General features: G+C 46.2%; 2 protein-coding genes across 5 annotated transcripts in view; one reads left to right on the top strand and one right to left on the bottom strand.

The window, feature by feature from the left end:
- Nucleotides 1-1,631: 1,631 nt before the first annotated feature.
- On the bottom strand, nt 1,632-5,740 carry DYNLT2B (dynein light chain Tctex-type 2B). Its single transcript, XM_035133502.3, has 5 exons — nt 5,591-5,740; nt 3,399-3,532; nt 3,133-3,202; nt 2,295-2,358; nt 1,632-2,085 (listed from the first exon to the last, which is right to left on the bottom strand). Exons 1-5 carry the CDS (start codon nt 5,713-5,715, stop codon nt 2,038-2,040), a joined length of 441 nt encoding a protein of 146 aa, XP_034989393.1. The 5' UTR covers nt 5,716-5,740; the 3' UTR covers nt 1,632-2,037.
- Nucleotides 5,741-6,020: 280 nt separating this feature from the next.
- Nucleotides 6,021-16,229, top strand: part of PDCD1 (programmed cell death 1) — a 29,093-nt gene continuing 18,884 nt past the window's right edge. The window contains exons 1-4 of one of the 4 annotated variants that reach the window (XM_060274269.2): nt 6,021-6,308; nt 7,388-7,848; nt 10,656-10,796; nt 15,022-15,276. The gene's annotated coding sequence lies outside the window, so the exon portion shown is untranslated. Of the gene's footprint in view, nt 6,498-7,387; nt 7,849-10,655; nt 10,797-15,021; nt 15,277-16,229 lie in introns of all 4 variants that reach the window. The other 3 variants (XM_088669328.1, XM_088669327.1, XM_088669329.1) reach the window with 3 other exon arrangements.

The raw sequence follows: 16,229 nt of genomic DNA on the forward strand, positions 1-16,229 counted from the left end.
ATTTTATTCTTAGTTGTACAGTATGTGTTTACTGCAAGCTGGGGAGGAGCCGTTGTGCGAAAGGCAGGGTAAAAATATGCAGCAGGAGACAGATGATGCGGAGTCGTCTGGGGGACTTGGGAACAGAGACACCTGGGTTTAAACACCTTCTGCTATGAAGCACTGAGCTGGTGCCCTTGGAGCAATCACCAACTTTCGATCTAACTGACCTCATAAGGTTTTTGTGAGAATAAGGTGGGGCAGCAAGAAGGACCACGTACGCCACCACGAGCGCCTGACAGATCAATGTCTGTAAAAAGAGACCCGTGAATGATAACAGCAGCAGACCCTCTTGCATCCTTCCCCAACCTGGTGCCCCACAGGTGGTTTCCTACTACAACTCCCATCAGCCTCAGTCAACATGGCTGTGCATGCTGGGAATTGTAGTCCAAAACTCCTGGAGGTAGCCTCACTGGGGAAGGCTGCCGTACTTGGCCAGTACAGAGGTTGGTGTAGTACAACGGCTAAGTGTGGACGCTGGGCGTTCCCTGGTTCAAAGCTGACATTAACCACACACCAAGGCATGCTAGGTGACCTGTGTTACCTCTCAGCCCCCTTGATCCTGGACTACGTTACAGAAGAGTTGCCACCTGACTAGGGATAAGTGGTCTGCTCTGCTATGCCTTTTTTGTCCTGCATAGAGATCAGCACTTACAAACAGATGTCTGGAGACCGCGCTGCTGTTAGAAAGGTGTCAAAAAGGTAGATAAGCCTACCTTACAGTCGTGTTGTAAGGACTGCTAAGCATGCATACAAAGCTCTTTGGGTGCATAAAAAGTATCATGTAGTTTCTAAGTTGGGCTGCAGAATTTACGAGTGTCTACTCAGATGTAAGTCTCACAGAGCTGAACAAGGCTTACTCAGAGGAAACTTCTGTGGTTCTCATAGGATTTCAGTCTTAATTATATAACCTTCTGATTAACGACAAAACGCGCCTCAACCAGGCAGCAGATTAAGGAGAAGTAGCATTGTTTTCAATCTAAAACCGAAGCTAATGAGGAGCCTTCCTTTTCTCTCACCAGAAGAGGTGGAAACATCTCTACTAAAATGGTGTCTGCAGCACAGCTTGCTTTAAAACTCTCTCTCTCTCTCTCTCTCTCTGTGTGTGTGTGTGTGTGTGTGTGTGTACTAATACATGCTTTGTTGGTCTCTAAGGTGCTGCTGGAATGAATTTTTTTTATTTTGTTTTTTTATTTTGTTCAGACCAACACAGCTACCTACCTGTAACATATTACACATAACTGCAAATTCAATAAATTAATAGATTTAAGATTTCATAATTCAAGTGACAGCCCCAATTCTAAATATAATTTACGTGTACTCTGCAAAGAGAGAGCATGAAAAATGTCATAAATAGCCTTCTCCTTACAGGTAGGTAGCCGTGTTGGTCTGCCGTAGCCTTCTCTTTTAAGCGTGCTGAGTCAGACAGTTAGGAAAACTACCAACAAAATCTGAGGAAGCCTGACCTAGAGAACATGGTGTTTCTTTAAATTTGTTCATTGTGGAAGAAGCGAAGGTGTGGATTGAGAATGTAAATATAAGTTGTAAAAAGAGAAGGCTTTTCAGGACAAATTTAGGAGCAGAATTACACGTTAAAATTATAGAGTGCATTTATACAAGTCTCATTGAGATTTTAACATATTCATTCAAATAGACTGGGATTCAGATCTGCAACCAGAAATTTCAATTGTTTGTAATGGTTGTAACCAGATGGGTCTCATTAGGCACCAATCGCAGAGGGAAAGTTGCAAGTAAATATAGGGTCGAAGTTGGCAGGAAGTTATCCTGTACAAACCTTATTGAAAGGAGCAGGAGCTGTGTAAGAGAAGTATCTCATATTTTTTCAGTGGGGCTTGTGCAGAAAACTAGCTATATACAAAGCAGCAGCAGCAGAAATCCATCATAAAAGCCTCAAGTAGAAAATGTATTTTGTAAATGGGAGTGTCCATCCAAAATATATATTTGAAACAGTGATCTTCTTTGAACTTTTCACCAGCATCAGTAGAAGAAACAGCCAAAGGCAACCACCACACAGAAGAGGGTGTCCTGCAGGAATGACAAGGAGAACACCCCTGTGAATGAAAACGACCTCAGAGGCAAACAGATTCATGACTTTGGGGATCTAGTGCAGTGACAAGCATGATGGAGATTTTCTTCTGCAATTTTTGTAGGTTTTACACATGAGAACATCAGGCCACACGGTTTTTAAGCAGCCTTCAGTGGGTGACACATGGCAAAAGCAGCACATCACTTACATTCATGAAAATATCCTGAGCGTAGTTGTCTGTATCCGAATCCCAGAAGCATCGTGCAGCCATGCTGAAGAAACAAACGGGGAACCGTCCATTGACAAAGAAAAGCATCAGTTGGTGACAATCAGCCACATTTGGAGACTGTTCATTCCACTTGATACGTTGAGAATGCTTCCCCAAAATCCCCCCCCCAGGGGGGAAACTAACAGAGACAGAAAGGTTGGTGCCAAACAAGAAGAGCACAATTTGGTTGAAAGCAATGAAGTCATTGGGCTTGTGGAACAAATTTGCTTCTGCAATGGAACTTCTCTTCCCTCTCCTCCCCCTTGCATGCCTACAAAATTTACTCTGGATGGCTGTGGGGATCTTTCAGAATAGATTTTGGGGGCATGCAGAGGGAGGAGAGGGAAAGTTCAGTTGTGGGAGTGGAAGCTGTTCTGCAGGCAACCCAATGCCTCCAGCTCTGTGGTGGTGAAACCCAAAAGGACCATCCGGAGACAAAACGAGTGAGGACAGGCATGGAAACCCTCCAGGTGAAGTGAAGGAAGGGAGAGTTACCCACACCAAAAGTGCTATTGCAACAAAGGTGTCTAATTTGCTCTGAATGTTGGGGGTATGCTGTGCAAGTCAGAATACATCATGGCATCAAGTTCCCAGAGGAATTGTGTAAATTTGTCATTTGTAGAATGCTCAGGATAAATATGAAGCAGCGCTCAACCCTCAGATTTCACAATTTACAAACGCATAAACACAAACACACACAAAAAAACCCAACAACCCACAGTGCAAAATATTAAGAAATGTGAATGAATTGGTGGGAAGGGAGGGAAGCCCAACTTACTTAACTCCTTCGCCTCTCTGTTCTCCGATCACCACTTGCACCACCATTTTATACCGGTGAAAACCTTTCTCTAGAAAGAAAGATGGGGAAGAAAAACGATTGGGGAAAATTGAAAGATTTCACACCTATATATAGTCACATCATATGTTTGGCCAGATGGAAGAACGTCAGCAAGGGTGTGTGTGCCAAAGAGAGAGAAAGGGTGGATGAGTTGGGCAGGAAGATATAGGAAGAAAAAGGCAATTACTCTTGGCACATGCTCTTACCTTTTAGCTTTTCCAAGATTGTCTCTGATAAGGATTTGGTGAGCTGTGGGATCTCGTCAGGGTTGTACTGTACACTGGCCAGCTCCTCTTTTAACACCTCATGGATACAATCTTTCACTGCAGAAGGGCGGAATCTAATAGGAAAGAATGGCGTAAAAGTGCTTACAGTTATATCTCCTCTCCACTAGTATAACAAATAACTGGAGTCTGGGATGTCTGATTCGTGGCAACTCCCAAACTTCAGGCTTACATCTCTGAGAGGATTCACACTCAGTTTACACCTTCATATAGTTTAAGCCTTCAGGGGCTGTACCACTTGAGAATACAGGTGGGAAGAAGGGCCTTGACTGATGGCATTCCTAGTATACAACAAATGAACAGACATTTAAAACAATTAAGTATCAGGTTATGGCTGGAAGGCTTAGGGTGCAGGATATGTGCTGATGCTCAGTAGTTCAGTGACTGGGAACTAAATGTTTGCCAGCTTCAAATCAACATAAGAAAAGATCTGAAAGTTCTTGAAAATACAGTGGTACCTTGGTTTTCAATCTGTTCCGGAAGTCCATTCCAAAAGCAAGGTGCACTTTCCCATAGAAAGTAATGCAAAATGGATTAATCTGTTCCAGAATGTTAAAAAAACAACCCCTAAAACAGCAATTTAACATGAATTTTACTATCAAACGAGACCACTGATCCATAAAATGAAAGCAATAAAGAATATACTGCAGTCGCACTATCAATCAATCAATCAATAGCTGAACTGAGTTCCACACAGTCATAAAAATCATAGAATCATAGAGTTGGAAGAGACCACAAGGGCCATCCAGTCCAACCGCCTGCCAAGCAGGAAACACCATCAAAGCATTCTTGAAATATGCCTGTCAAGCTTCTGCTTAAAGACCACCAAAGAAGGAGACTCTACCACGCTCCTTGGCAGCAAATTCCACTGCCGAACAGCTCTTACTGTCAGGAGAAAACAAAAAAGCCGCAAAAACAAAAACGCAAAATACATAGCAAAAACAGACGGACTTCAGCATAACACTCAAATCGGAAGCATAACACTCAAAACGGATCATGTTCAGCTTCCGAAAAAAGTTCGCAAACCGGAACACTGACTTCCGGGTTTGCAGTGTTTGGGTTCCAAGTTGTTTGAGTACCAAGGTGCCACTGTAAAGGGATCAAGGTGGATTTGTAATAATAATAATAATTTATTATTTATAGCCCGCTCCACTCTGGGCGGCTTCCAACAAAATATTAAAATACAATGGTCTGTTAATCATTAAAAGCTTTCCTAAACAGGGCTGCCTTCAGATGTCTTCAAAAAGTCTGCCAGATGTTTTTCTCTTTGATATCTGGTGGGAGGGTGTTTCACAGGGCGGCCCCCACCACCGGGAAGGCCCTCTGCCTGGTTCCCTGTAGTTTTGCTTCTCGCAGTGAGGGAACCGCCAGAAGGCCCTCGGTGCTGGACCTTAGTGTCCGGGCTCAACAATGGGGGAGGAGATGCTCCTTCAGGTATATTGGACCGAGGCCACTTAGGGCTTTAAAGGTCAGCACCAACTCTTTGACTTGTGCTCGGAAACGTACTGGGAGCCAATGTAGATCTTTCAAGACCGGTGTTATGTGGTCTCGGCAGCCGCTCTCAGTCACCAGTCTAGCTGCCACATTCTGGATTAGTTGTAGTTTCTGGGTCACCTTCAAAGGTAGCCCCACATAGAGCACATTGCAGTAGTCCAAGCAAGAGATAACCAGAGCATGCACCACTCTGGCGAGACAGTCCGTGGGCAGGTAGGGTCTCAGCCTGCATACCAGATGGAGCTGATAGACAGCTGCCCTGGACACAGAATTGACCTGCACCTCCATGGACAGCTGTGAGTCCAAAATGATTCCCAGGCTGCGCACCTGGTCCTTCAGGGGCACATTTACCCCATTCAGGACCAGGGAATCCTCCACACCTGCCCGCCTCCTGTCCCCCAAAAACCCTGTATGAGTGATGCGTGTCGGCCTCCAAAGAGGGATGCAGAGCCTGGTGGGATCCAGATGTTGTTGGACACCACAAGCCTTGCCTCCCTGCAGGGCAGGAGTGGGGAGGAGCGAATAAGGGAAGAAGGAGCCCATCTCCCTCTATGGGGGGGCGGGGTGCTTGTCTGTTTCGTTTTTGCAGGACGGCCCCTCCTCCTCCCCCGGCCACTGACTTGTGCTGGAAGGCGGGCCGCAGGCTGTACGTGCGGGCCGGACCCGAGCCGCTGTGGGGCCTGGGACTGCGCCGCGGAGACTCCTCCCGCGGAGACGACGGGGACAGCGCCGGAGACTCCTCCATGGCAACTTCCGCCGCCCGCTGGGGAGAAGCCGGCGAGCGTCGCCTTGACGACGGCCCATTTCCGCTTCCGGCGCCGCAGAGAGCCAAAGAAATGTCTAGAGGGGTCTTGGCGGCGGCCCATTTCCGCTTCCGGCGCCGCAGAGAGCCAAAGAAATCCTAGAGGTGCCTTGGCGCATTTCCGTTTTCGGAGCAGCAGAGATCCAAATAGTCTCGACGACGGCCCATATCCGTTCCTAGCGCCGCAGAGATACGGTCAGCTCTACAGTAAACCTTGACGTCACGCCACTTCCGCTTCCTGCACCACAGAGCTAAAGACACATGTAGAGCGGCCCTTGGAGTGGGATTTTCTTTTAAAAATCCATGGCGAAAGGGTGGGCGAGGGAAATACTTTTAGCCACCTCTATGCAGAAACCAGGGCTCTCGTTTTCTATGGGAGCAGAGAAGTGCCGCGCCAAGACACTTCGGCGTCTCTCTGGCGGACGACTCCTCTGACCTTTGCGTCATAGAAATAAGAAACTGCAGAGCCGTGCGACTGTGAGAACAGGATGTTGGACGGTCCCTTGGTTTGATCCAGCAGGCTCTTCTTATGGCAGGTGACCCAACAGTGCCGCCTACTTCTAATGCTGATCCTACGTGCCGCACCACCGGCAAAACAATAGTGAGCAGAGGAACCTGCTTTACATCAGAGTAGAACCTTGGTCCACCCGTCCTAGATGCTACTCAGTTGAGGGTATTTCTTCCCCAAAGCTGCTGCTGCTTCTTTGGCGATCCCTCGTAGCCGAGTAAGATTGTCTCCCATAAACAGAGTTTTAACAATGGGTCCGTAAGTGACTGTGGAGGCCAATTCTGGATCCACACGTCCTTCCACAGTGGGGATATTGATTTCCAGGCGGGAGTTGATCATGGTGTGGATTTGCCAAGCGTGCCTTCCTCTTAGCACATTTCTCCCTTGCGTTCTTAGTTCGAGTGTCTTCAAAGCCCATGACACCTTTGGTAAAGGCTGTTCTCCAACTGGAGCACTTGCAGGCCAGTGTTTCCCAGTTGTCGGTGTTTATACTACATTTTTAAAGATTTGCCTTGAGACAGCCTTTATGCCTCTCTTCTTGACCACCGGCATTACACTTTCCATTTTTAAGTTCAGAATAGAGTAGTTGCTTTGGAAGACGATCCCCAAAGCTATCCCGCCCCAAGCATGTGAAAAGGGTTGTCATAGATTATGGGGTTCCTTGACCAAGAAACCCCCAGAAGTCAGTGAGACATGGAGGCTGACCTCTGACGCCAAAAATAGGGAACCGTAAAGGCCTTGTAGTCACTAAAGGTGGTCCTTCATAATCGTCACCAGCAACAGGGCAACCAATACATAGCTATCAAGTTATCCCTTTTTTAAAGGGATTTTCCCTTATGCTGAATAGGCTTCCTCGCGAGAAAAGGGAAAACTTGGCAGCTATGAACCAATAGAGACACACATCTGGATAATCCAATCCTGAAACATACCTTCACCACTTAGAAACTATGGTCTTAAGTGGTATACTTGTATAAGATATTCTAAAAACTGATAACAGCATCTGTCCCACCCTCTGCTCAGGCAACACACCATCAACACCATCAACAGGGCTTCATTCACCAATGTGATAATTTATTTTTTACATTTATATACCACTCTTTCTCCAAGGAGCTGAAGGCAGTGCACGCAGTTCCATTTTATCCTGACAACCTTAGCCTGACAGAGACAGTAACTGGCCAGTGAGCTTCATGTTTCAGAAGGGATTTGAACCTGCATGTCTGGTCCAATTCCAAGGCTCTTGCCACCAGACTACACCACCCCATCTGCCATTGATGCTGGTCAGCTGCCTCGAGAGGACACGCGGGTCAGCCTGTGCAATGTCATAAATGGACAGAAATTTGACATACGAAAGTGCAACATTTGACTGTTTCCGTCTCCTGGGAAATTCTGCTGCTGATCTGAAAGCTGCCATTCAGCAAAGGAAATAAGTGTGAAGCTTCTGAATGGGAACTTCTCAGGAGATACTGTATGTTTCGAGCTGAATCAAGACAATCTTCCCACAATAGATGTTAGTCAAAATATTAAAAGCTTGAAAGCTTGTGTTATCACACATTCCTCTAGTTACACAGGTAGGTAGCCGTGTTGGTCTGACGTAGTCGAAACAAAATAAAAAAATTCCTTCCAGTAGTTTGTCATTGGTATGAGCTTTCATGTGCATGCACACTATGTGAAGAAGTGTGCATGCACACAAAAGCTCATACTAATGACAAACTTAGTTGGCCTCTAAGGTGCTACTGGAACACATTCCTCTGTAAAGAACGGTCACTGTACTTGTTTACATTTAAACTTGGGGCTCCTCCAGACACCCTTTTTATATTGCCTTTTTGATGATTTAGGCTCACAGTGATGTGGTCTCGCTATCAACATAGTTTGCACCTGCAAAAGTTTTGGGGTGTCCAACCTGCTTCCTTTCAGTTAGGCACGATCAGAGCTCAAGGACACATCCCAGCCAGTCACAAAACTTAGTATTCAGCTGCAGTTTTGTGCTAGCTCACAGAAGGAGGATGTCCCCCTCTCCTCTGACCCCTCTGCGCTTCCCCCACCACCCCCAAATCTTCTCTGGAGGGTTTGGAGAATTCTCCCCTAGAACATCTTTAGGAGGTGCGTGGGGGAAGGGGAGGGTGACAATTGGTCCATTGTGCAAGGAGAAATATTGATGGATCAATCTGTTCAGCCCTGTGTTGGATACAGCTGGGACTGACCCACCCATGAGGGAAGGTGAGGCGACCGCCTCGGGCAGCAAGATCCACAGGAGCATTTAATCCGGCTTCCAATGAATACATCCCCTGTTGCTGTCTGAAAGCTGGATCTGCCACCTCTTGGTGAATAGGAGGGGCTGCTGGCCTCTTCTCTCTCCTAGGGAGGAAATGGCAGGGGATGCCCTCTGGTGTCTCCTGTGCTCAGCACCCACCCGGCGTGATTCAGAGTGGACGCCTTTCCCCCCTGCGATGGTCTCTTTGATTCCCATTTCAACCATCTGGTAAGGTTGATATGTAAAGCGATATCAAATGCTCTGCCACCCTTTGCTTTGATAAAAGAATATTTTTGTCGCGCCGGCACCAGAGGAGGAAAAAACTTAAGCATGTAGCAGTGTTCCCAAAACTCTCTTCCAGCTTCTCTTGCCGCTGCAAGGCTGATCCATCACAGCTACCCGGCTCGTAAATCACTACGGCTGGCTGCTGTAACGTCGCTGCCCAGGCACAGAGACTCTCCAGGTCCTCCTCGTCCTCCTCTGGCATTTCGGCACAGCTACTCCTCCACTCATTCATAGCAAACACTCCAGCATCTCACAGCTGATCTCCAGCACTCTGCTCAGCTTCTGGAACCCATCAGCACAGCAAAACACAGTCTGCACCCATAACTTGTTGCGCCAATGCCAGAGGAAAAAACTTAAACGTAGCAATTTTATCTCCTGGATCACTCTGCAACACATCTGCAGCATACACCAAAAGTGCATGGCTTTCTGCAAAGAATCCTGGGAACTGTAGTTTGTTCAGCATGCTGGGAATTGTAGCACCATGAGGGGGCAAACAACAGTTCCAAGGACTCTTTACTCGGGGCAGGGCGGTGAACATGAGTTTTAAATGTATGGTGTGTATGCAATTTAGCTGCAGGATGTCTCCTGTCGGCAGCTGCTGTTGATGTGTTGTTGTTTAGTTGTTTAGTCATGTCCGACTCTTCGTGACCCCATGGACCATAGCACGCCAGGCACTCCTGTCTTCCACTGCCTCCCGCAGTTTGGTCAAACTCATGTTCGTAGCTTCGAGGACACTGTCCAACCATCTCGTCCTCTGTCGTCCCCTTCTCCTAGTGCCCTCCATCTTTCCCAACATCAGGGTCTTTTCCAGGGAGTCTTCTCTTCTCGAGGTGGCCAAAGTATTGCAGCCTCAGCTTCACGATCTGTCCTTCCAGTGAGCATTCAGGGCTGATTTCCTTCAGAATGGATAGGTTTGATCTTCTTGCAGTCCATGGGACTCTCAAGGGTCTCCTCCAGCACCATAATTCAAAAGCATCAATTCTTCGGCGATCAGCTGTTGATGTACCTGGAACTAGAAGTTCAATGCCATCAGTTAAACAGATATAAATGATGTTTATCGCATGGCACATGTTCATTAGCTTACCAATGCCATCTTTGCTATCTTAGCAGTCATGTGACCAATGCTGGGTAAATTCCAATCTGCTACAGTTTAAGCTTTGCTTATCAATGATTTAATTTTTCCATCTCACGTTAGTTCATCTCTCATCTTGTAAAATTCTTCTCTACGCACCTGCTGTCTAAAATTTCATTTCATGCCTCTGATGAAGTCCATAAAAGCTTATGTCCTGATACATTTATTAGTCTTTAGGGTCCCACAAGACCCTCTGTTGTTTTTGCTGTTGTTTAGCGAAGCTTTTAGTGTTTGATGGATTTCTGTATTTTAATATTTTGTTGGAAGCCGCCCAGAGTGGCTGGGGAAGCCCAGCCAGATGGACAGGGTATAAATAATAAATTATTACTATTATTATTACTATTATTACTGGAACAAGAGAGAGTCATAGCTTCAGAGATAACTGGGAAACTCAGTCTGCAGACAGGGAGGGGGGGGACTCTGTAGTCTCATATTTTCTTATGTGACTACAATTGTCACCCTGTTCTTGGTCCCTACCTGACAACACCCGGAATTCTCTTAGCCAAACACCCACACCATTCATTTAAAACACAACCCAAAGAACCACGGGAACTATAGTTTGTTAATGGTGCTGGGAATTATAGCACTGTGAGGGGGGAAGCAACCGTTCCCAGGATGCTTTGGGAGAAGAACTGTGCTTTTTGATGCACACTCTGAATGGATGGTGCAAATGTACTCCTTGCTAAACTTTTGTTCGCCTTTTCCAGCTCTCCGAGATCCTTTTTGAGACGAGGCAACTTCAACAATTGATTCAAACTACTGGAAAGGTGATTCCAACTACTGTACATATTAAGGAGAACTTTCTGACAGTGAGAGCTGATTGCCAGTGGAACGGACTCTCTCAGAAGGTGGGCTCTCCTTCCTTGGAGGTTTTTAAGCAGAGGTTGGATGGCCACCCATCAGGGATGCTTTAGCTGCGATTCCTGCATTGCAGAGGGGTTGGACTAGATGGCTTCCTTTCAACTCCACCATTCTGTGACTCTGTACTGTACTTAGTATTGTCTCACATGCAGTCATCTTTTCAATGCAGGCAATCGCGTTATGATTCACCGCCTGCTATTTTAGTTTCAATCCCTTTCCAGATCCTTTCTGTGAGGATGCCAAAGTTTCATTCCGAGAAGTCAGCCATGTTGTTTTATATCATAATTATTTGTATGGTTTTAATAGATTGTGTGTGTGGAGAGAGAGAGAGAGAGAGAGATAGAGAGAGAGATATTGTTTTAATGCTATGGGATATAAATAAATATCTAATAATAATGCTATGGGATATAAATAAATATCTAATAAAAATAAATATGAGAAAGCTCAGCCTGGGCAGCAGCAGCATCTGGAGAGTTTTCAAAGAAGACCCCCCCCCACACCCACACAGCACATTATAGTCGCCCAAAGGGACCCCAGGGGGGTGTTTCCACAGCATCAACATTTTGGGCAAAATTGGTATTTTGAGCAGAAACTCAAGTTGCATCTCCATCTTTGAGTGATTTGCACTAGATTGGCAAGGTTTCTTGACTCCCAATAAGAGCAAAAACGAAATGATTCCATTCTCCTAAATTATACTGCTGAAACAACGGAAGCTCATGTAAATGAAAGTGGATTCCCTGTGTGGCTCTCAAAAGAAATTCCTGGGAACAGGATTCATAAGTTCTAAGTGTGTGTATTTTGTACCTGGTGGATCTCAGCCTTCTAGTAAAATACCAAGTAGATCCCTTAGAGACCGACTAAGTTTGTTAAGGTCTCTAAGGCGCTACTGGACAATTTTTTAATTTTTTTTATTTCGACTGCGTCAGACTAACACGGCTACCTACCTGCAAGTAGATCCTGTAAGTCCGAAGTCTGCTCACCCCTAGAAGAACCAAATGTCTAGAAAAATGATCCCATCATGGCTTGCCCATATGCCTTTTTAACAGCAGCTTGAGATGCAGAAATCAAGTGGATGATTTCAAGGAACAGAGACCATGTCTGTTACAAGTCTGCAGCTGGAGCTGCTATTCGAGCCGCAGGAGCAGAGCCTGATAAGAAACACTGTCAGCTCGAGATCTTGTAGTTCAGTCCTGAAATGGCTGTGGCCTGAATTTGAGTCTTTAGTGAGCTAATGTGTGCCCTTGGTGGAAAATATTCGAGGAAGATAAGTGATCTGGCAGCGTGGCAAACGACTTCTTGCGATGACACACCCACTCCTAAATGCTCTATGGAAAGAGTCAGGTAGACAGCATCCTTTATCAGGGGCAGAAATCTCAACCGAGTTTACAGATGTTCTGTAGACACTCAGCCCCTCACAGATAATTTTTGCTTTCCTTTTACTTTAAATGTCAGGGGGGGGGGAGGAAAGATGAGCTTTCACCATGCTGACTAGATAGATGCTATCAGCTGTGATCTAAGTAAGAAGATCTTTCATGATATTTTTGAGTTCTCACAAAGCCTCAGATGGAAACAGCAGTGGAATTTGCTACCAAGGAGTGTGGTGGAGTCTCCTTCTTTGGAGGTCTTTAGGCAGAGGCTTGACAGCCATCTGTCAGGAATGCTTTGATGGTGTTTCCTGCTTGGCAGGGGGTTGGACTGGATGGCCCTTGTGGTCTCTTCCAACTCTAGGATTCTATGATTCTATTCTAAGCCCCTTGCATTTGTGCCTGGGCAAGTTAGATCAATGTCTCCCTGATATATAAATAAAGCAAACGAGCAGTTTTGAAGTAACAGAAGATGGGCATCTCTACATTACAGATTTGTTGGGTTCAGGTCCTACTTGGATGGATGTTTCCAGGGGGCGTTGCGTGGGGGAGTGTTCTTCAGCCTCACGGAGCCTTCAATGTGGGGTTCAATTTTATCCCCATTTAATAGTCAGCGAACTAAAATAACAATGATAAATAATGCATCTAAGACAGCGACTTCTTCATCTACTTGAGAATCTGGAAATAGAGAATATCTCCAAACTCAGTAACACACAAGAACCAAATGGACGCCAATATTGTAGAAGATTAAGATTATCCATGTTCAAATATATGAAAGGATGTCATATGGAGGAGGGAGAAAGATTGCTTTCTGCTGCTCCAGAGAAGCAGACACAGAGCAATGGATTCAAACTTCAAGAAAGAAGATTCCACCTAAACATTAGGAAGAACTTCCTGACAGTAAGAGCTGTTCGACACTGGAATTTGCTGCCAAGGAGTGTGGTGGAGTCTCCTTCTTTGGAGTTCTTTAAGCGGAGGCTTGACAGCCATATGTCAAGAATGCTTTGATGGTGTTTCCTGCTTGGCAGGGGGTTGGACTGGATGGCCCTTGTGGTCTCTTCCAACTCTATGATTCTAAGATTTTTTAAAAGCGTCTGGCCAATGAAGTTGAATGTTGGAAGATTCAGGACGGATAAAGAAAGTCCTTCTACACAGGGGCGAAGTTCTACATGCAGCGCATAGATAACCTATGGAACCCCCTCGCGCAGGAGCCAGTGCTGGCTACCACTTGGATGTTTTTAAAAGAGGATTGCACAAATTCATGGAGACAACGATGGTGATTTATTTTTGTGCCCCACCCAACTGAATATACAAAAACACAACAGAACACCACACTGCCAAAACCTCCTGATACAGGGCTGCCTTCAGACATAGGGACCAAATACTAGGGGCCGAGGTCCCTTTGCTGCCCCCCCAAATAAAATATTTGAGGGGGCCAAGGCCCCTGACCAAAGTTGCTTAACATTGCCATACAAACTGAGTGCTTATGTGGGGCTCACCTGCCCCCCCAAAATCAATCCAGATAAGACTGAGGCACTCTTAGTGGTTCCCTAGATCGGTTGGGTGGGAGATTGCCTGCTCTTGGTGGGGTTACGTTTCCTCTGAAGGAGCGGGTTCATAGCTTGGGGGCCCTCCTGTATCCTTTGCTGTCGCTCGAGGCTCAGGCGGCCTCAGTGGCCCCAAGTGCCTTCCATCAGCTTTGGCTAATAGCCCAGCTGTGCACTCATCTGGACAGAGGTAGCCTAACCTCAAGGTTAGATTACTGCAGTTTGTTATATGTAGGGAAGACGGTTCAGAAACTTCATCTGGTGCAGAATTCAGCAGCCAGGTTGCTCACTGGAGCAAGACGGTTTGAGCATATTCCACCGATCCAGGTCTGACTGCACTGGCTACCGATTAATTTCCGGGCCCAATTCAAAGTGTCGTTTTTGACCTATAAAGCCTTAAATGGCTCAGGATGGCGATACCTCAAGGACCACCACTTTCCGCATGAACCTACCCGGACCCTGAGATCATCTTCTGAGGCCCTTCTTCATATCCCCCCTCGTCAAGCAGTCCGGAGGGTGACAACACAAGAACAGGGCCTTTTCTGCAGTGGCTCGCCGTCTGTGGAATGCTCTCCTCAGGGAAGTTTGCCTGGCGTTCCTTTTTAACCAGGCCTTTGATTGATCTGATGGACACCCTGTTCCCTTTTAAAATGTGGGTTTTCTCATGGGGGGGCTATTGGGTTGTTGTTATTTTGATTTTATTCTGTGAACCACCCTGAGACCCCCGGGTATAGGGTGGTATATAAATAATAATGGGACCCAGGTGGCGCTGTGGGTTAAACCACAGAGTCTAGGGCTTGCTGATCAGAAGGTCGGCGGTTCGAATCCCCGCGACAGGGTGAGCTCCCATTGCTCGGTCCCAGCTCCTGCCCACCTAGCAGTTCGAAAGCACATCAAAATGCAAGTAGATAAATAGGGACCGCTCCGGCGGGAAGGTAAACAGCGTTTCCATGCGCTGCTCTGGTTCGCCAGCAGCTTTGTCATGCTGGCCACATGATCCGGAAGCTGTCTGCAGACAAACGCCAGCTCCCTCGGCCTATAGAGCGAGATGAGCGCCGCAACCTCAGAGTCGGACACGACTGGACCTGATGGTCAGGGGCCCTTATTAATAATAATAATAATAATCATCTATATAAATAAAAATGTAAAGATAACCTTGTTCAAAATAGATAATCTCCGAAAGTGCTTAACCTATTGCTTTGAAAATTTGACACAACGTTGCCACGCCGTACAAAAGTGTTTTTATATACCTAGATTATATAGATGCCTCACCTGTGACAGGTAAAACCTTTCTTTTTCAGAAAAACATCACCATCTGCTGGATGTCAAAGCAGCACAGCTGAGGATGCCTCGGCTGCTACCATTGGCTACAGACTGTGACATCACAACAACATGGCATTGCCCAGCCAGGGGAACAGGGCAGGCCCTTCCCAAGATGCACATGGGGTGTGCGGATGGAAGAGAGAGAGGGGTCGGGGTGTCGGGTGCCATCACACGGGAGGAAGATGATGTCACACAGTGAGGGGACCAGAGAGAGAGGTGTCGTGACGTCTGGGGTGAGGAACGGGGCTGGGGAGAGGAACGGGGGCACTGAGTGGAGGAGGGCCATGCCTTTGGGGAGGATGAATGGGTCGGGGCGGGGTGGGGGGATTTAACAGAACACACATGCTTTTCTGGGGGAATGATTGCTTTCTCTTTCTGAGCCACAGCAACGTGTGGCCGGGAACAACTAGTAGTAGTAGTAGTAGTAGTAGTAGTAATAATAATAATAATAATAATAATAATAATAATAATAATAATTTATTCAAGTTGGCCCCACTGCATTCAGACTATTGGATATGATGTCTCTGCTCTGTCTCCCACTGTGGAGCAATGCTTCTGAATACCAGCTGCTGGAAACAGCAGGAGGAGAGAGGGCTCTTGGACTTGGATTCTGATTGCACGTTCCCACTAGGCTAGGGCTTTGGACTGGACCAGCAGGTTCTTCTTGTTTTTTTTATTTATTAAATTTGATCATTGCTTTGTCTAGCCCAGGGCAACCCAAAGTGACTCACAGCCAAGCAGACAGACATTTCCCAGTCTTGCTGTTAAAACCAAGAGGAAGACGAAATACACCAAAAAACATCTCGCCCACTTCTAAAAGGCCACAGTTAGTTAAAGGCCAAAGACATGCTTATAGAGGAAAGCTCTATGCCTGGCACCTAAAGATATATAATGATGGCACCCGGCAAACCTCTCCTTATACACCTTGAATGTTTGCTGTTCTTAATTGCAGCAAGGATAACTGAAGATGTGGATTCAGATAGGTAGCCATGTTGGTCTGATGCAGTCGAAATAAATAAAAAAATAAAAAATAAAAAGTCCAGGATCACCTTGGAGACCAACTAAGTTTTTTCTGGATATCAGCTTTCGTGTGCATGGATTTTTTAAATTTATTTTGAAGTTGTGGATGAATTTGCAGATGCTTTCTGAAAATGTTCTCCCCACCCCACCGTTTTTTCCTTTTCCT

This window comes from Zootoca vivipara, chromosome 5 (genome assembly GCF_965207765.1).
Source record: "Zootoca vivipara chromosome 5, rZooViv2.hap1.1, whole genome shotgun sequence".
Classification (NCBI taxonomy): Eukaryota; Metazoa; Chordata; class Lepidosauria; order Squamata; family Lacertidae; genus Zootoca; species Zootoca vivipara.